At 42.0% G+C, this 20,083-nt stretch overlaps 1 protein-coding gene across 28 annotated transcripts in view; it reads left to right on the top strand.

The window, feature by feature from the left end:
- Kif1b (kinesin family member 1B) overlaps positions 1-20,083 on the top strand; it is a 135,071-nt gene that overhangs the window by 10,144 nt on the left and 104,844 nt on the right. For all 28 annotated transcript variants that reach the window (XM_039109181.2, XM_039109177.2, XM_039109175.2 and 25 more), the window contains 1 exon segment: positions 6,864-7,038. In XM_039109181.2, the coding sequence (XP_038965109.1) occupies positions 6,933-7,038 (106 nt within the window). In that variant the 5' untranslated portion in view covers positions 6,864-6,932.

The raw sequence follows: 20,083 nt of genomic DNA, 5'->3' as shown, positions 1-20,083 counted from the left end.
TTTTTCACTTTGCAGAATAATCAATTTGCTCTCCTTATTCCTAATAATACTTGTTGTCTCTGAGGGCAAATGGAAATCTCACAAGATCAAAGACAAGGAGGCAAAATTTGAGAAATATTCAATTAGTAAACTTAAACATCCCCCCCCCCCCCACTTAGACAGGGTTTCTCTGTGTAGCCCAGGCTGTCCTGGTCTTTGTAGACCAGGCTGGCCTTGAACTCACAGAGATCCACCTGCTCCTGCCCACCAAGTGCTGAGATTGAAGGTGTGTGCCACCATGCCCAGCAAATGTCAGTGTTTTATGGTCTCTTTAATGTTAGTGAATGCTTCTGGAGTTTTTGCTCCAGTCTACATTATTAATGCTTTAAACTATTCCATAGACTGGGGTGTATACATGATTTAGAGTTGTTACCTGTCCAGCAGCTTTTCTTGTGTGTCGTGTGCACGCTTGTGTGTTTATATGTTTGCATGTGCACATATGTGGAGACCAGACAACCAACTTAGGAGTGGTTTCTCAGTACTCATCCACTGTTTTTTGAGCTAGGTCTTTCATTGGCCTGAAGTTTATGATGAGCGTGGTTGCTGGCCAGCAAGCACCACAGGTCTTCTGCCTCTGCTTCCTTGGCTCTGGGACTGGATGGGTTTCATTTTTGAGAAAGGGTCTCACTTGGCTGGCTTGGACCTCATTCCATAGACCTGATCATAAAGGTGTGTCTGACCAGCCCCCGACTCCTGAGTGCTGGAGTCACACCTGGAATTCTCTGCTGGACGACACCTGTCCTAGAAGACTATAGTTATAGGTAATTTATGCAGTAACTTTTTATAGTTCAATTAACTGTAATTTCAATATGGTACTAAACATAGTCTGATTTACCACAGAGTTAAATTTAAAAGTATGTGTTGTCTATGTTTTCACATGTTCATATTGTTGTGGGAATGTTTGCCTCCCCACTTATTGCATTTCGTGGGAAAGGAAAGTTTAAATGGATCAGAATGTAGCTTGGTTGGTAAAATGCTTGACTAGTGTGCATGAAGCCCTGGATTTGATCCACCTCGTAGAGATGTGGTGGTGTGTACCTATAGTCTGAATACTTGGGAGGTTGGAGCAGGAGGATCAGAGGTTTGAAGAAGGGAGGGAGAGAGGGGGTTACAAATATATTGTTTCCCAATCAAAAAGGAATTTGATGATTAACAAACAGGGATGTGGAATGGAAAGAAATTTTATAGCTAGAAGCTACGTAATTTCATGGCTGATTAGATGAGTAGAGGAGGCAAGCTTGTATTTGGTGAGAGCTATTTTGGCCTTGTTTGTGTGCAGTTGAATGAAATCCGGGCAGAAGAATTAGGGAGGGGAACTAAGCTGCCTGCAAAATGATGGTGTGAGAAGATGGAGATACTCGTGCTTTAGTTCACAGTTGCAAGCCTTTTGTGTCAGAAGCAGGGTAAAGAGGAGTCAGTGTTTGTTCTTTGATTTCTAAGTCTGAAGCTTTGAGAAATTTACTAGGTCCTAGGTAGAACACAAAAAAGAAAAACTCTTAAAAACAAACCAACCTTTTTTAAAATTTAAGTATTCAAAATACCTGCCAACATTTTAGCAATCTTTTTTCTATTCCTGGTTATCTAAAAAAAATCATTTTTACAACTTCATGACTGAAAATCATTGATTTTGGTTGATAAATTATATGTTTTTTAAGACCTTCTTCTCCCTAGTTTTGCTGTTTGAAGAAGTTGGGTGACTTGTTCAGTATTTCTTCCCCTGTCCTGGATTTGGATAGCATCTCTGTGTTACCACTTAGCTGCATTATTCGGGTCTATGGTCAGGGGTCCTTGTGAGTGACTCTGAAAGACCCGAGTGTGGCAAGTGCAGGAGTCGGGCTGGAGCATGGGTCTCGTCCTTTGGCTTTGGTCTTGGATTCCTACAAATGAGAGTGACACGAAGTCATACTTTGGGAAGGTGGATTTGATTTTGGGGCTGGACTCTTGCTTCGTAAGCATGGGTGCCTGAGTTCTGATCTGCAGCACCCAGCCTTAATGGCCTGAGACTAGTGCTGCACCAGATGGCAACAGAGACAGGAGGATTGCTGGGGCTCACTGGCCTGCCAGCTTAGCTGAACACCAGTGAGGTCCAGGTCTGTGGATCCTGTCTCCAGGGACTGTGATACAGCAGGACTCTCATCTTCCTCCAGCCTCCATCGGCCACAAAGTGTCCTTTGACACACAGAATACATACATTGAAAAAAAGAAAGCCAGTGCTTGGTGCCTGCCTTAGAACTGTTGAGTGCTGGCCAGTGACTATTTTATGGTTATTGCTTTTTAGTTCTGTTTCATACACCCCTGCTAAAGGACTTGGATCAAAACTGAAAGCCCAGGAGGACAGTTCCTTTGTTGCAAGGACCCTAGGCATGGAGTAGAGCATAGATGGGAGAATGAGAGAGAGAAAAGCAGGGCCTGGAATTCTAAGCATTTGGGAGGTGAGGCAGAGAGGATGGAGAATTTGATCCAGCCTTGGCTACATAGTGAACCTTATTTCCAAAAGAGCTCGAGGGTGAAGGCAGGAGAATTGGCAGACTGCTAGTTGGGGAGAAACTAATTTTTGGATATCATAAGAGTTAGAATGATTAATTACACTTCAGAGTCCTGGGGGAATTGAAATGTTGTTGTGATCTTTCTCTCCTTTCCTCCTCCCTTCCCTCTCCATTTCTCCTCCTCCCTCTGTATGTATGCACTGATGTATGTATGCACTGACGTATGTATGCACTGATGTATGTATGCACTGATGTATGTATGCACTGACGTCTGTATGCACTGACGTCTGTATGCACTGACGTCTGTATGCACTGACATCTGTATGCACTGACGTCTGTATGCACTGATGTCTTATGCACTGATGTATGTATGCACTGATGTATGTATACACTGATGTATGTATGCACTGATGTATGTATGCACTGATGTATGTATGTACTGATGTATGTACTGATGTATGTATGTACTGATGTATGTATGTACTGTATGTATGTATGCACTGATGTATGTATGTACTGTATGTATGTATCTATCCCTTCATCCGCCCATTCACCCGGTGACTGAACCTAGGACCACTGAGTTTATCTCTGACTCTTTTATTCTTTTTTTTTTTTTTCCGGAGCTGGGGACCGAACCCAGGGCCTTGCACTTGCTAGGCAAGCGCTCTACCACTGAGCCAAAATCCCCAACCCCATCTCTGACCCTTTTAAAAAGTTTTATTACGAGACAAGGTTTTATTGGGTCAAGTCTAGGCTGCTGTTGAGCTAACAAACCTTATGGTTTAGTCCTGTGTACCTGTGTAGCTATAATTGCAGACATGTGTTACCACACCCATATTCAGCTATGTATTTTATGTAGCTCCTTTCTCAGTGCTGCATTTTTTTGCGCGCGCATGTGTGTGTGTGTGTGTGTGTGTGTGTGTGTGTGAGAGAGAGAGAGAGACAGAGAGAGAGACAGAGACAGAGACAGAGAAACAGAGACAGAGACAGAGAAACAGAGACAGACAGCACTGAACTAGTGACTATAGCACGGGCAGCATTAATTGGGAAAGTTCCTAACTCCGAGCTTTCATTTGATAAATGTGGCCCCAGAGGTATTTGATATATTAAGAACTTTTAAGTTACTATAAAGTAAAAGAAAAGCAGATTGGAAAAAACATTGCAGTATATGTGTATTAAATTAAATAAGATTAATATCAAAACATTGTAATAACTTGAAACAAAAACCAAAGCACTGAACCTAGCAAAGACTTAAGCAGGTAGTTCTCCCAACTGGGGAAGTGAAGCTCATTAATTCATTCCTTCAGTGGGTTCCGAGCTCTTATACCAGACTCTGGTCTAATATATACGGCAGATAGCTGAGCAGTCTGGACTGGTGTAAAAGACAGAGGACATTTCCCAAAAAGAAAAAATTCACATAATGAGGATGCTGTTATGAAAATAAGAGGGTGTGGGGGCACACGCTTTTAATACTAGCATGATGGAGGGAGAGACAGGTAGATCTCTGTGAGTTTGAAGCCAGCCTTGTCTATATGAGAATTTCAGGGAACCCAAGGCTACAGTGAAATCCTGTGGGGGTTGCGGGGGAGAGAGCGAGTGCGAGAGGGCCACTGGAGAGATAGTTCAGGTCAGTCAGTAATGTGCCGAGAAACTGAATTCAGTGTCTAAAACCCATGTTTAAAAACAAAAACAAGGGGCTGGGGAGATGGCTCAGTGGTTAAGAACACTGACTGCGGGGTTGGGGATTTAGCTCAGTGGTAGAGCGCTTGGGCCCTGGGTTCAGTCCCCAGCTCTGGAAAAAAGAAAAGAAAAGGAAAAAAAACAAAAACAAAACAAAACAAAACAAAAAAACCAGAATACTGACTGCTCTTCCAGAGGTCCTGAGTTCAATTCCCAGCAACCACATGGCAGCTCACAACCATCTGTAATGGGATCTGGTGCCCTCTTCTGGTGTGTGTGAAGGCAGCTACAGTGTACCACATACATGAAATAAATAAATCTTAAAAAAAACCAAAAATCCCTGAGTGCCATGTGTTTGTAATCTCGATGTCGGAAAGCTGGGAACAGGGGCCTCCCTGGGACTCACAGGGTATAAGGCCTGCCCAACTGTAAGGCTGGGTGCAGTAGTCCACGCATGCCTTTAATTCCATCCCTCAGAGGGCAGATGCAGCAGATCCTGAGTTCCAGGACAGCTAGGGCTACATAGAGAAACCTTGTCTCAACAAAACAAAATAAGAAAAAAGAGATTGTGCCTGGTTCCAGGAACCTCGTCAACCCTACGTCAGGTTAGTCAAGTCATAGATCTTGCAGGAGAACCTACAACTGCCACTTTATTAAACCAACCCTTCGTTACACTCTAAATATCTATCCTTTACCCATAGAGTACTGTAGTGCTCACCCCTCACCAAGGAGACTTGTCTTTGCAACAGATGGAGACGTCATAGACAACCACAGCTGATGAATGCAGAGCTCTGTGGAGCCCAGTCCAACTGACACATCTACAGCACAGCCCAGCCTTAAAGCTCGGGAATCATAGTGGAGGGGGGCGGGGCAGGAAGGTTGTAAGAGCCAGAAGAGCAGGATGTTTGCTGTGAGACTTTGTCTCCTAGAAAAGCCAACCACATCACGGAGTCTCCACAACATAGCTTCCTTAACATAAGCTGAAGAGGAATGGCACCAGCAGACACACTAACATGCACTAAGGGCAACTAAGGACTGCCGAGAGGAAGCCTTCTTCAGGAGAGCATCTCACTTGGTGGTCTAATACCAAGTACTCACAGAAGTACACTGCACAGAGCAGGTTGCATTTACATATTTAAGAATGGAAACACATATGCAGTAACAAAGAAAAAGGCTATGAATTTGAAAGATGGGGTGGGGCATGGGAGGAGTTGGAGATGAGAGAAGGGCCAAATGGTATAATCTCAAACATTTAAAAATACATTTACCTTAAACATCTTGAAAGGTAATTTCTCAGTCGTTTAAAATTGATCGTAATTTTGAAAAACTAAAAAGATGTGATTCAATTCTGATATGAGAACTGTATTATTTTAAAAGGAAAATAGTGGCCAATTTTTAAAGTTCTGTTAGGTTCCATGATATTTAAACTCATACTTTTCCTTTTTAGCCTTTTGTTTGTTTCTTCTTGAAGATATTTTTGTAATGAATAAAAAGTTTCTTCCTGGCTCAGGAGATTGCTTGTTCCTTTTGGAAATTACTTATGGTTTATTCTATTTATTTTCTTTCCTATGGAATTGCGTTGATTTTAGTCTTTGAGAGAGAAACTTCCTCTGGAAAGTGTTCTTGTGTTCTCGTGCAGTAGTGAACTGTAGTGATTTGATTCAGCCCACGAGTCACGGCCACAGCTGCACAATCTCCTGGTTTTTGTGCAGGGTAGTTAAGATGTGTCTGTCAGATATTTCCTTCCCCTCTCCCCTCCTTTCCTTTTCCCTCTCCTCCCTTTCCCTTCACTTCCCTATCTTGACAAGATTCCTCTGTGTGGCCCTGGCTACCTTGGACCTTGCTCTGTAGACCAGGCTGGCATCAACTCACAGAGCTCCTCATGTGCCACTGTGCCTGGCAGATATTTCCATAGGTAAAGAAATTGTGTGTGTGTGTAGTTAAAGGAGCAAACTAGAATGCCTCTCCGTTCTTTATTTAAGTGTTAGGGAACCAAGTGTTTCAAACCGTCAAGTATGGGAAATTTGCCAAGTCACCAAGTGTCCTTAAAAGTTTTATATATATATTTGAACTTGGGTGGTGGTGGTGGCATAAGCCTTTAATCCTAGTACTTGGGAGGTAGAGATAACAAGGTGGTACACACAGATCTCTCTGAGTTCTAGGCTAGCCTGGTTTACAAAGTATTCTAGGACCACTAGAGCTAAACAGAGAAACCTGTCTTGAAAACAAACAAACAAAACAAAAAACAAAACAACAAACAAACAAACAAAGTACCCAACCAAGCAAAAAAAAGGGCAATAAATGGTTTTCAGATGGAAACTTACAATTTTAAGAAATTCTTCAATGAACAGATAGTTTTGTTTTTTATATATTACTGGAGATTGACCTGAAGACACACAGAGAAAGATTGATGCCTGTTATTTTGTAGGTTATTTTTAATTTATTAATTAGAGACTTTTTAGGGTCTGAGAAAGAGATAATAGAATAGGAAAAGGGATTTCCGTCTTTATTGTTTGGTAAGTGACTGTTGGGAATATGAGACTTGTAAGAGAGATAACAGACAGGCTTTTAGAAATAGACCTGAAACAGTAGCTCTCATACTTTGACCTTTGTGTCCCATAATTTTGACAACCTTGTGTACAATGTTTTCCTTTAAAGGAACCTTGAACATAACTTCAAAAGAAGATTTGATTTTTACTTCTGGACTGCATATAGAAGGCCATCAGAATGTCGGGAGCCTCTGTGAAGGTAGCCGTTCGAGTGAGGCCCTTCAATTCCCGAGAGACCAGCAAGGAGTCCAAGTGCATCATTCAGATGCAGGGCAACTCGACCAGTGAGTACAAGTTGTTTTCCATTAGTGCATGTGTTCCCTTTCCTTCTCGCTGGGATAGAGTACACAGACGTCTGTGTCCTGACTGCCTGTTTAGGATGATCTGCTGTGGTTTTCCCTGGAAGACTATCTGCAGTAGTACTTAAACATGGACTCTTTATTTTGTCCTTTGTAGCTGGGGGAGCCCGGATGACCCAAGTGTTGATCCTTACTTAGCAAGTTTAGAGTCTATGATAGTAAAGGAATAAGCAGTGGTTTTTACTTAATTCTGAAGTAAGATATAACTTTAAAGTCCCAAGATTGTTTTCTTTCTTTTATTAAATATAATTTGAGCTGGTAAAATGTCTCTTGATTTATAATGGTTGATTTGAGCATTGGTTATGGTTGTAATATGAGGCAAAATATTATTAAATACAAGTAGACACTGCCATCTTTTAGTGTGTACTTTGTAATAAAGTAGAAGTATTTATTGATTTTTTTTTTTCAGAGTGGTTACTGCCACAGTCTCTCAGTGGACTTCTGAACGTTTATGATAGAAATAATGTGACGGGCCGCAGCCTGTCAAATGCAACCTGACCAAACAAGTTCATGAAGGAAGGGAGGGCTGGAGTCTGGGTGTGTGATTCCCATTGTGGCAGGAAAGGCATACAATCAGGAAACAGAAAGACATACAGACAGAAATTGCTCTCTCTTTCTCCCCCTTCTGTCTCTGAGTCAGGGTTCCTCTGTTTAGTCCTGGCTGTCCTGTAACTCACCTTGTTAACCAACCAGGCTGGCCTCGAACTCAGAGACCCACCTGCTTCTGCCCCTCAGCGCTGGGATTAAAGGTGTGCGCCATTACTGCCCAGCTCACTTTCTCCTTTTTAAAAAGGCGGCACCAGTGTTGAGCAGATGTCCAAGTACCAAAATTTTTTGCTTCTGAAAAGTTGTCTGCCACAACCCCCCCTTTAAATTCTTTTCCTGGGGGTTGGGGATTTAGCTCAGTGGTAGAGCACTTGCCTAGCAAGCGCAAGGCCCTGAGTTCGGTCCCCAGCTCCGAAAAAGAAAAAAAATTGTTTTCCTTTAGCAAAAAAATTTTTCTTTTTCTTCTTTTTTTCTTTTTTTCTTTTTTTTCGGAGCTGGGGACCGAACCCAGGGCCTTACGCTCGCTAGGCAAGCGCTCTACTGCTGAGCTAAATCCCCAACCCCAAAAAATTTTTTCTAAAGGTAGGATCTTCTATGTCCCAGATTGGCCTCAACCGTGTTGTGTAGTTGAGGGTGGTCTTGAACTTCTGATCCTCCTGCCTCTATCTTCTGAATACCGAGTTGCGGACGTGTGCTGCCATACCTGGCTTTATGCCATGCAGAGAATGGAACCCAGGGCTTTGTGCCCGAGAGCAAGGAACTCTGCAAGTGAACTATAATCCCCAGGCCTCAAAATGACCGTGACACAAAGTAAAAGTGATCAAAGGTGATACTTGCTATCAAATATGGTTTTAGAAACATGCAAATGCTGCCTGGCATCGTGCTGTGAACCCGTTACCTCAGCATGCAGGAGACTAAGGCATGAGACTGGCAAGTCTGACCCAGTTTTGGTGCTGTAACAAGACCACATCTTAGAACAAAATAAAAATTAGAGCTTAGGTGTTAGCTCAGTGAGTAGAGTGCTGACTGCAAGCATGAGGACCTGAGTTTGATCCCCAGAGCCCATGTGAATGTGAAGTCTCATGGCTGGGAGAGAAGACAAGCACTGCTCAGCAAGTGTCCGGCCAGCTGAGACACCAGCCTTAATACATGAGTGTGTGGCTTCCTGAGAACAACATCTGAGATTGACTTCTGGTCTCTACATGCCTGCACATACACACACACACACATGTGCATGTGTGCCCACTCACACACAAACATACATATTCATAAAATAAAGATGAAAACTACAAATGTAGGTTGGGAAAGAGCAAATAAAATAGCTTTGTAATGAGACAGCTATTGAAGTATTTAGTCTTAGTTTGGAGCTTCTAACCTGCCTTTGATCATTCAGTTCCCAGATAAAGGACACTCGCAACCGTAAGCCTTTATGAGCACTAAGGCTGGGTTGATACTTTACCCTTTATGCTATTAAAGTCTGTCCCGTTGATAACCGTGAGTTATTACTTACTATGTTTTGGGCTGCTCTTAACTCCAGTCGGCCAACCCTCATGGCCATACTGTCTTGACTCCTAACTCAGATGGTTGGGTACTGTCCCATGGGTGCTGGGATCCAAACCCGGGTCCTCTGCAAGCGAAGCAAGTGTTCTTATTAAAAGACAGAAACCAAAAGCTTCAAACTAGACCGATGACTCATTGCAATGAACGTTTGCCGGTAAAGATGTGTGGACAAAGGTTATAGTGTGTGACACAGTGCAGCTTCCAATGACAAGATTTTTTTCTTCTTCTTTTATTTCCTTTTGTGTGTGTGGGGGTGTGTTTGCAAGGGTGGATATGGAGGAACAGGGAGATGAGTGGGATTGAGGTGCATGATATGAAATTTGTGAAGAATCAATAAAAAGTCTTAGATTCAGAGAGTACATGTATTTTTTAAATAGCATTGTTGAAAAAATGGGGCTGGAGAGATGACTGAGTAGTTAAGGCACATACTGCTCTTCCTGGGGACTTAGTTCCATTCCCAGAACTCAGATCAGGCGGCTTACAACTGCCTGTAATCTCAACAAAGGGGATTTGACACACATGCCCACTCCACTTGCACAAACAAAAATAAAATAATAAAAATAGGGCTGGAGAGATGGCTCAGCGGTTAAGAGCACTGACTGCTCTTCCAGAGGTCATGAGTTCAAATCCCAGCAACCACATGGTGGCTAACAACCATCTGTAATGGGATCTGATGCCCTCTTCTGGTGTGTCTGAAGACAGCTACAGTGTACTCGTCATATATAAAATGAATAAATAAAATCTTTTAAAAAAATAATAAAAATAAAAAATAATACCTTATAAATAGATAGATAGATAGATAGATAGATAGATAGATAGATAGATAGATAAGGATAAGTCATAGTCATATGTGTTAGCTACTAAGAAAGGCTGCTGTGCTAGGAAACTAGCCTGCCTGGGATCACCAGATGATAGCTCCTTGCAGATGGAGTACAGGAGAGTGTGGGATGCCCATTCTATAATAACTTTTACAAAGAGTAGAAAAGGTGGGGAGGGAGGATGGACAAGAAACCAGGAAAGGGGATAACATTTGAAATGTAAATAAATGGGCTGGAGAGATGGCTCAGCGGTTAAGGGCACTGACTGCTCTTCCAGAGGTCCTGAGTTCAATTCCCAGCAACCACATGGTGGCTCACAACCATCTGCAATGGGATCCGATGCCCTCTTCTGGGGTGTCTGAAGACAGTGACGGTGTCTGAAGACAGTGACGGTGTACTCACATATAATAAATACATAAATCTTTAAAAAATGTAAATAAATAAAAAAATCCAATGATTTTTTTTAAAACTTAAGAAAAGAGTAGAAAAGCATAAAGAATACTGTGAGGAATATGCAAATTTTGAAAGCTTAGTGGCGGTAGCCTTTATATTTATGTGGCCCGTGGTCTCAGGAATCATTTTCTGGCACAAACAAATATTACTGCCTTAAATATTTTAGAGTCCTGAACACAGACAAATGGCTTTGCTCAGTAATATCCATTTAATTTTTTTTTGGTCTACTTAGTAGAAAGGAAAATGGGTCAAAAGTAATGATTTAGCTTTTGACAATCATGCTTAATTATGTGTGTAAGTTTGGAGACACTGGATGCATACACATTCCCTCAGACAAAGAGGAGGTGGGGAGAGCTGGTTTTCTCCTAGTGTGTAGGATTGAACTGTAATATTTTGTTTTGTCTTTTGTAGAATTCTGTCTTGCTCTTGGGCAAATCTGTTTATCTGTCTTCCTTTGACTAGAATCTTAACATTTTTATTCTTTAATGCTTAAGCCCAGTAGAATAGAAGTAGTTATGTGTTGTTTTTTCTTGTTTGCTTACACTGCATTTTTAAAGGCTTTCCTATTCATACATATGCATTTCTAAACCAGATGATGCACATCACAGCAGACACAGAGAATGTTCCAGGTCGACTAATTGAAAATAAGGGCATGACCACTGTGGGGATTTGAGAAGGACTGATGTGGAAGAGAATGCTTTTATTTCATTAGTTTGCTTTTTTGAGACAGGCCTTACTCTCTAACCTAGGCTGGTCTGATACCCATGGTTATTTTACCTCAGTCTCCTGAGTGCTAGGTTTGCAATTGGGAGCCACTACACACTTGTAGGAAGGAATGCTCTTACGTTTGTATGATTTTTTTCTGTTAGGAATGGATCAGTCATGTAGAAAGGGGTTGGGTCCTCCGTACCTGTCTGCAGCAGGTTAGGGTCCGCTTGTCCAGGCGCAGCCTTGCTCCACAGCCTGCTCCTCCTGAAGTCTTCCCGCTACATTTGCCTCCTTCCTTTCTCAGAGAGGGGACTAGTTACTTCTTTTATTTTATTTTATTTTTTTTTTAATATTTATTTATTTATTTTACATATAGCATTCTGCCTGCATATGTGACTGCAGGCCAGAAGAGGGCCCCAGATCTCATTACAGATGGTTGTGAGCCACCATGTGGTTGCTGGGAATTGAACTCATGACCTCTGGAAGAGCAGTCAGTGCTCTTAACCGCTGAGCCATCTCTCCAGCCCCAAGGGACTAGTTACTTCTAAAGCCACAAGTCTACTTGATTAAATGTTTCACAAAAGTAAGAGAATGCCCAGGTCCTATCCTGCACTGTCAGGGGCCTTCTCTTTCCTCAGTGGTGTCAAGGGTGGGGAAGACTGGGATCTTCAAGGCCACCTTTCTTGTGCACAGGCTTGTGTGTTGGCTGACTTTGTGGTGGACATTTCCCCTCTGGTCCTTCTGCAGCACTCCCAGTTTACTTATATACTGATCGATCGATCTGTCCGTCCATCTGTCTGTCTGTCTATCTATCTATCTATCTATCTATCTATCTATCTATCTATCTATCTATCTATCTATCTATCATCTACCTAACTACCTGCCTATCACTCTGTGTGTGTGTGTGTGTGTAAGTGTGTGTGTGTGTGTAACAAGTGTGTATGGCTCTGTGGGTGTGGGGGTCAGAGAACAACTTCAGATGCTTTTTCCTTTCACTCTTTGATGGGCTCTGGAGCTTGAGCGGAGGCTGTCAGGCTTCCATGGGCAAGCACCTTTACTCACTGAGCCATCTTGCTGGCCCTGTACCCCTATATTTACATTGCTTCCCCCTTCTAGGCTAAAGTTCAGGATCATAAAGATTAGATTGTGCTCTCATTTATAGACAAGTGTCAGGAATATCCTGTTCTCTCTCTCCTTCTCTCCTTCCTTTCCTTCTTGAACAGTGTCTCTTGTAGCCCAGGCTGGCCTCTAACTCCTCCTGTTCCATCTGCTGAAGGCTGATGTCAGAGGCAGGCATTATTGTCTAGTGTATGAGTTGCTGTGGTTTAGACAAGAACTTTGCTAACTGAGTGATACTTCTGTTGTTTTTTTTTTTTTTCTTTTCATTTTGCCTAAGAAGTCTTACTGTTTTTGATTACTTGAGCATATCATGTTGAGACATATTTATATGGGATAAAAATAATAATGGTTTTGGTAAATTAGAACTATTTCTTCTCTTTCTATTTATCTAATTGTTTCCAAGGGTTAGTTGACTTTATGAACACAATTTAATAGAATAGTATTGTTGGAACCTGTTGTGTGTGTGTGTGTATTGTGTGTGTGTTTGTGTGCCTGTGTGTGTGTGTTGTGTGTGTTGTGTGTGTTGTGTATGTGTATGTGTGCATTGTGTGTGTGGTGTGTGTGTGTGCATGCGTTGTATGTATGTGTGTGTGTTGTGTGTGTGTGTGCATGCGTTGTGTGTATGTGTGTGTTGTGTGTGTGGTGTGTATGTGTGTGTGTGTGTGTGTGTGTGTGTGTGTGTGTGGTCTATCTTGTATTTATTTGGAGGTGCCTGCTGTGGAGTTCTATTTATAACACTGCATTGAGGAAGAGAGAGATGATGTATTTTTTTTGGCTGCTTCTACAAACAAAAGAGGATTCTTTGGATTTAACTGTCACTTTGCAGCAGTAATTGTCAGTGTTGCAATTATTTTCTATATTAGGAAATACTGGGTAGTGTTAGAATAGTTATCCTGTAGATATTGTAGTTATAGATATATTACTCTATAGGTATTATGGGTGTTTATCCATAATATATTACTTATTTGTGTATGTGTGGGGGGACAACTTAGGGAGGTGATTCTTTCTTTCTCTCTTGTGGGTTCCAAGAATCAAACTTGGGTCATCAGGCTTCATAGCAAATACTTTTACTCACTGAGCATCTAGCCAGCCTTTCTCATCCATTTCTCAGCAGATGAGAGTAGGTAGATGCTTGGTTTACTCTCTGAGGACTCTTTAATTGGCCTGTGATGATCCTCCTCATGTCTTTATTGCAGGCCTGGCCTGTTGGACAAAGTCTGACATATAGGCTTTTACTTTGTGCAGTGGTCCCATAAATTTGGAGGGGTTCTGAGGTTATGTTTCATATCCATTGTACCTTTAATAGTAAGTATTCACTAAATAGAATTTGTTTTATCTTTCTCTTTAGTCATAATTGATAAGTAGATAGAATAGATAGATAGATAGATAGATAGATAGATAGATAGATAGATAGATAGATAGATAGATAGAATGAACCTTTTTTGTTTTGTTTTTCTAAGTCATGCTGGTCTGGAACTCACAGATATCTGGCTGCCCTTTTTTCCTTCCTATTTCTGTTCTTAACGGTGGTATCTACAGCCGTACAGCCGGGCTGTAATGGTGCACACCTTTGATCCCAGCACAGAGGCAGGCAGATGTGTGTGTTTGAGTCTGACCTACAGAGCTAGTTATAGCACAGCCCAAGCTACACAGAGAAACCGGTCTCTAAAATACCAAGACAAAAAAAAAAAAACAAAAAACCAAGACTAGAAATAGGGCTCTTTTATTTTCTCCATTTTCAGTGAGAATAACATAGTTTGTACAATGGTTTTCCTTTACCGAATGAAACCATTGAAATGGTCTGGCACTTATCAGTCTGTTGGATGCCTTTCCCTTTTTTTGAATATTCTTCAAGACCATGATTTCATCTAGGCTTAGACCTGTAAGGTTGAGGCAAGAGATCTGGGTTTTCGGGTTAGGCTGGGCTACTTAATGAGCCTGAGGACAGTCACAGCTGCATAATGAGAAGCTGTCAGAAAACAGTGCCATTCCAGAGCAAGTGGGGTAGCTCAGCCTGTGCTTAGCCTGCGTGAAGTCAAGCCTGCCCAACCAGCGCCTCATGGTTTCAGTAGCTTGTGTTCTTTTGTACTTACGGTCAGTGTTTCATTTGTCATCGTTTATTTCAGACTCTTGAGTCTTAGGCTTTTCCTTTGTTGAATGGAGATCCTGAGCTCGATGTAGCTCACTGATATAGCCCCTGCATACATACCACAGAGGCTTCAGTTTCCAAAGTCAGTAAACGGGGGAAAACCGTTGCTAATGTCTTCCCAACTGTCTGGCCCAGGAAAGACCATTTATTAGAATCAAATACAATGATATATACTTGTAGAATGATATTTGAAAAATAATTTTTGTGCTGAATCTTAGTACCAAAGTTGTTTTTAGTCAGAGTTTAATTCTTTTGCGTTTATTTTATTTTTTGTGTGTATGTCAATGCGTGCGTGTGTGCGTGCATGCACTTGTGTGGGGGTCAGAGATACCTTGTGAGTCATTCCTCTTTTTACTTTGTGGATTCCAGGGGTTGAACTCATAATAAGGCTCAGTGGTAAGCATCCTTACTGGTCGAGCCATTTTGCTAGCCAGAAATGTAAGTTTAAAGTCAGCAATAATTATGCATAAGTTGGATTAGAGTTTTTCTGTGTATATTTGGAACTGCTTTTCATTCATTCATTTATTCAAATGCATTCCGCTCTGTATGCGCATGCTCACATGGGTGTGTGTGTGTGTGTGTGTGTGTGTGTGTGTGTGTGTGGTGACTGAGGGGCACTGTCTGCTGTGCCATGGTGCTCAGAGAACAACCATGGGGTGTCACTTTTGTCTCTCCTGTTATTTGTGGGTCCTAGAGATCCAGTTCAGGTAATCAGGCTTACATGGACGGTTCTCCTACCTGCTGAGCTTTCTTGCTGGCCCAAGAACTCCATTAAAAATTTTATTTGCATTAATTATTTGTTTTGTGTGGGGAGGCAGTATTTGTGCCACAGTGCACACGTGGAGTCAAGAGTTCAACTCTTGGGAGTTGGTTCTCTCCTTTCTCCATGTGGGTTCTGGGAATCAAAAATGGTTCATCAGACTTGGTGGCAAGTGCCAGCGCCTCTTACTGGCCCAAGAACAGACTTTATTATATATAAGCTTTTAAATTGCTTACATTGTTTTCATACCGAAACCGCTATTTAGGAGACAGCTGGGCTGGAGAGATGGCTCAGCAGTTAAGAGCACTTTTTGCTCTTGCAGAAGACCTGGTTCATTTCCTATCATTCACTAGGGTGGGTGACTCACAGCTATCCAGTACTCTGGATCTAGGGGAATCCCACACCTCCTTCTGACCTCCATGGGAAAGCTCTTTTTGCCTTGGCTCATCTGGAAAACCTTTGTAAAGTAGGCTGGCCTGAGATTGACCTGCCTGCCTCTGCCTTCTGAGTGCTGGGATTAAAGATGTGTGCCCCTAGGCTGTCCCAGCAATAAGATCTGCTAGGAAACCTGATCTTTGTTTTCTATTTTCCATTTTAGAGTGAATTTAAAAAAAAAAAATCCATGCCAATAGCAAGGTGCTGTGATTGCTTTTGGTAATGCAGTGAGGTCTGAAGTGACGGGTTAACTTCTGCTAGGGAAGGTGAGCATTCAGTGTTTGCTGTCAAGGATTGTGCATTGTGGTAGACTAAATATTGTTCAGAGCCGTATTGTTTATGTGGGTGATGTGGGTATAAGCAGGAAATTGGGTTTATTGTTATTCAGCAAGCAGAGGAAGCTTTTAGAGTTTTTAGTTTTCTTTTAGAGATAAAGTGATTGAAGTGGTTTGATGCCTGTTGGAAAGCACGGAAGAGGAGCATCTTTACAAGGAAGCGGAGAAGGGAAAGATAGGAGCTTACAGAAGCCCTTTGTTTGGCAGAGCAGAGAGTGCAGTGAGGAAATGGTTCTGGAGTTGGTTCTCCTCTTTCTCCTTTATTGAGGCATTTCTCTTGATTCTGCTGTTGTCCCGTGTTTGCCAGGCTCCTTGGCCTTTGTGGTTTGTTTATGTGTGTGCACGTCTGTGTTTGTGGTGCCTGTGGAGGCCACAGGCGTCAGATCCCTGGGAGCAAGAGTTACAGATGTTAGTGAGCTGCCTGACTTGGGTGCTGGGATCTGAACTCCAGGCCTCAGAGTTGAGCAGCCAGTGCCCCTTACTGCTGAGCTGTCTGTCGGTTCCCACGTTGCATCCTTTTATGTGGACTCTGGTTAGTATTTCTTTATGTGGCTGCTACCTTCACCCCTGGGCCACCTCTTGGCCCTCACTTCATCTCCTAAAATTGTTCAATATTTGCTTAGGAAGATGAGCTGTCTCTTGGGGGGGGGGGTGTAGGGAGAGTGTAGGGTCTCACTGTGTAGTTGAGGCTGGCTTCACCTTTCAATCTGCCTGCCTTGATCTCCTGAGCCACCATATCTAGCTTTTAGAATTTTAAAAGATACTATAAAGCAAGTGTGTTCTCAATTTTGTTCTATTTTATTTTCTTGCGTGCATGTATGTCTCCTGATGCCTGTGGAGGCTAGAGGAGAGGTCAGATTCCCCGGAACTAGAAGAGGTGTAGCTTGTTTTCTTATCTTTCCACCTCCACCACCACCCCTGCCCCCTTTCCTTTGAGACAGAGTCTTTTTATGTAGCCCTGGCTGTCCTGAAACTCACTAGGTAGACAAAGCTCACCTTGAACTCTTCCTTTGGGAAACTGGGATTAAGATGCTGCCACCACTCCTACCTAGCTTCTTTTCTTACTATAAATAAATACATAAACAAACAAACAAACAAACAAATAAATAAATATTCTTTTTAGCTCTTCGGGATTGAGTATATATAATATACTTACACCTGTCTTTTTATTATTTTTTTAAGTTACATTAGAGATGTAGTTATTTTAAATGGTTAAAGCACTCGATGATTATATGTATTTTGTTCAAATCTACCTTATGTTTTCTGCCCCTTTTACTGTATTGGCAGAAGACTCTAAAAGGTTATGGCTTTAGGTTTTGATTTCATGGTTTTGAAATATAAATGGCAGATATAATATTTTATTTTTTTGCTCTTTTTTTCCCTTAATTTTTGACATAGGATGCTTATGGTAGATGGAGGCTACTCTGGTATCACTGGGCTTTTTGCTTTGAGGCAGAGTCATACTGTGCAGCCTTAGATGTACAAGCCAACATGCCTAGCCTATCACTAGGATTTTTAACGAACCCAAACATGCTTTTTGAGAATATCCTAAACATGGTTTTGAGAAAAGTTAATATAAAGTTACAGAGCTCCACACTGATATGTTAATTACAGTTGCAGGCAGAGCCTTGGTAGTTTGTCGACAACAGTATAATTACTACATTAGTGACTTTGAGATATTAGATAAACAAATTTATTCTGTAGAATAAAAAGGGTTTTAAATACAAATCTTTTAGCCGCCTTGTCTCCTGGGTTCACTAGTGAAAACATTTGTATATTTATGCTGTGGTAACACAATTGGAAAGCAGGAGAGGGGGAAGGAGGAGGGGATGGAGTAAAATAGAGTATTTAACAGACTTTGGAAGGTTGAGGATTTTACATTAGTTTATTGTGTGAGTGTAAACCCATGCATGCGTACATACACCATGGTGTATGTGTGGAGCTCAGGGAAGAACTTGAGGGGTCAGTTTTCTCCTATCATGTGCATCCCAGGGACCAAGCCAGGGTTGGGGTTTTTTTGTTTTGTTGTTGTTGTTGTTGTTGTTTTTTAATTAATTTATTTATTCAGATACACCAGAAGAGGGCATCTGACCCCATTACAGATGCGAGCCACCATGTAGTTGGTGGGAACTGAACTCAGATCTTAGGAAGTGCTCTTAACCACTGAGCCATCCCTCCAACCACCCCACCTCCACCCCCACCTCCACCCCCACCCCCAGGTTGTCTCTTGGCAAGTGTCTTTCCCTGCTAAGCCATCTTGCTAGTCTCTAAGTTTAGGTTTTGTTTTTTTTTTTTTTGGTTCTTTTTTTCGGAGCTGGGGACCGAACCCCGGGCCTTGCGCTTCCTAGGTAAGCGCTCTACCACTGAGCTAAATTCCCAGCCCCAAGTTTAGGGTTTTTAAAATTGTTTTTATTTATGTGAAGTTAAACCTGTGAAGTTTATTTGTGTAGGAGCCCAGAGAATCCAGCAGTTGTCAGACTCTGGGGAACAGGAGTTACAGGTGGTTATGCACCACCATGAGGGTGCTGGGTACCTACTGAACCCGGTCCTTTGCAAGAGTGGTGAGCACCTAACTGCTGTGCCATCTCCGCAGCTCCTCTGAGGCTAATCTTAACCCGAAGTGACTGCAAGAGAGAGAACAGGATCAACTCTGGTTCTTACTAAACTAACCGAGGCCTTTGAGACATGTGTGATCGCTTTAAAGATGTTCATCTATACTGTAGATAGCGACACCGTCCTGCTCCTTTGGGTAAACAGTATTGACTGTGGCATGAGAATTTGAACCCAAAGGCAAAGTGTGAAAAATTTCTGGATAAGGGGTCATTGTTCCTTTTGATACGGGAAGAAAGATACACTCAGACCTTAGGTGTAGCTGCTTTTCAGGTTTATAAAGGAGGACTTAGAAAGCAGCTTTGAATAAGACTGAATTTTGGTGGTGTTTGAACCAAGCATTCAGGAGAGGGAGGTAGAAGGAAGATAACTTTTAGGTTAGCCTGGGCTATGAGATCCTTGCCTCACCATTCTGCCAATGTTTATTATAGAAATATGTTCATGTTTTCAATTAGGAAATGTTTTAATATTGAAGATAATACATTTAAAGACACAAAGCACAAAATGTAAAAATATAAGCTAAATCTCAAAAAGAAGGTATTGGGAGGGCTCATTGGTTTTGAATATGTACTACTCTTGCAGAAGATTTAAGTTTGGTTCTTAGCATCTACACTGGGTGGCTCACAACTGCCTGTAACTCCAGTTGCAAGGGATCAGAACTCACATACCCCTAAACACACACACACACACACACACACACACACACACACACGAAAACCAATCCAAAACAAGAATATGGCTGGCTGGCTGGCTGGCTCAGTGGCTCGGTGGTAAAGAGGACTTCAGAGGACCTGAGTTGATTTCCGGTCCCTACAGGGTGGGTCACACCATCTGTAACTTCAGCTCTAAGGCACCCAACATTCATCTTGCTCTCTGCCACCAGGCATGTAAATGGTGCATAAACAGAAATGCAGGCAAAACTCCAAGTTTAAAAAATTAAAAAAAAATTGTATAGATACAGAACTTAAGAAGTAGAACATAGGGGCTGGAGAGATGGCTCAGTGGGTAAGAGCAGTAGGCTCTCTTCCAGAGGACCAGTTCAATCCCAGCACCCATTCTGTGGTGGACAACCATCTATAGCTGTGGGTCCAGGGGATCTGATGCCCTCTTCCAGCCTTTCCGGCACTTGGCAGGTGCAAGATGCAGTCACATGCAAACAAATCAGCCAGACACAGAGAATTGAAATTTTTTTTTTTAAAAAGCAGGAATTACTATTTCTTCTTGTGTTGTTGTATTTTTTATTTGGGAACTAAAATATTTCAAACATTGATAGATTTAGTATCTTTTATGAAAACTATTTCTAATTATACTATGTGTGTGGCTAGAGATTGAACCTGGGGTCTCACATGGGCTAGGAAGCTACTGAGCTAGCTCCTAAGCCTTATAAAGAACTTTTGAAAGACCGTGCATTTCTGTTTATTGTTGAAACAGGTGGTGATTTAAAAAAACAGGGTGGGGCTGGGAATGTAGCAAACTT

Source organism: Rattus norvegicus, chromosome 5 (assembly GCF_036323735.1).
Source record: "Rattus norvegicus strain BN/NHsdMcwi chromosome 5, GRCr8, whole genome shotgun sequence".
Classification (NCBI taxonomy): domain Eukaryota; kingdom Metazoa; phylum Chordata; class Mammalia; order Rodentia; family Muridae; genus Rattus; species Rattus norvegicus.
Note: the sequence above shows the minus strand (reverse complement) of the source record. Positions and strands in the feature narration are given on the sequence as shown.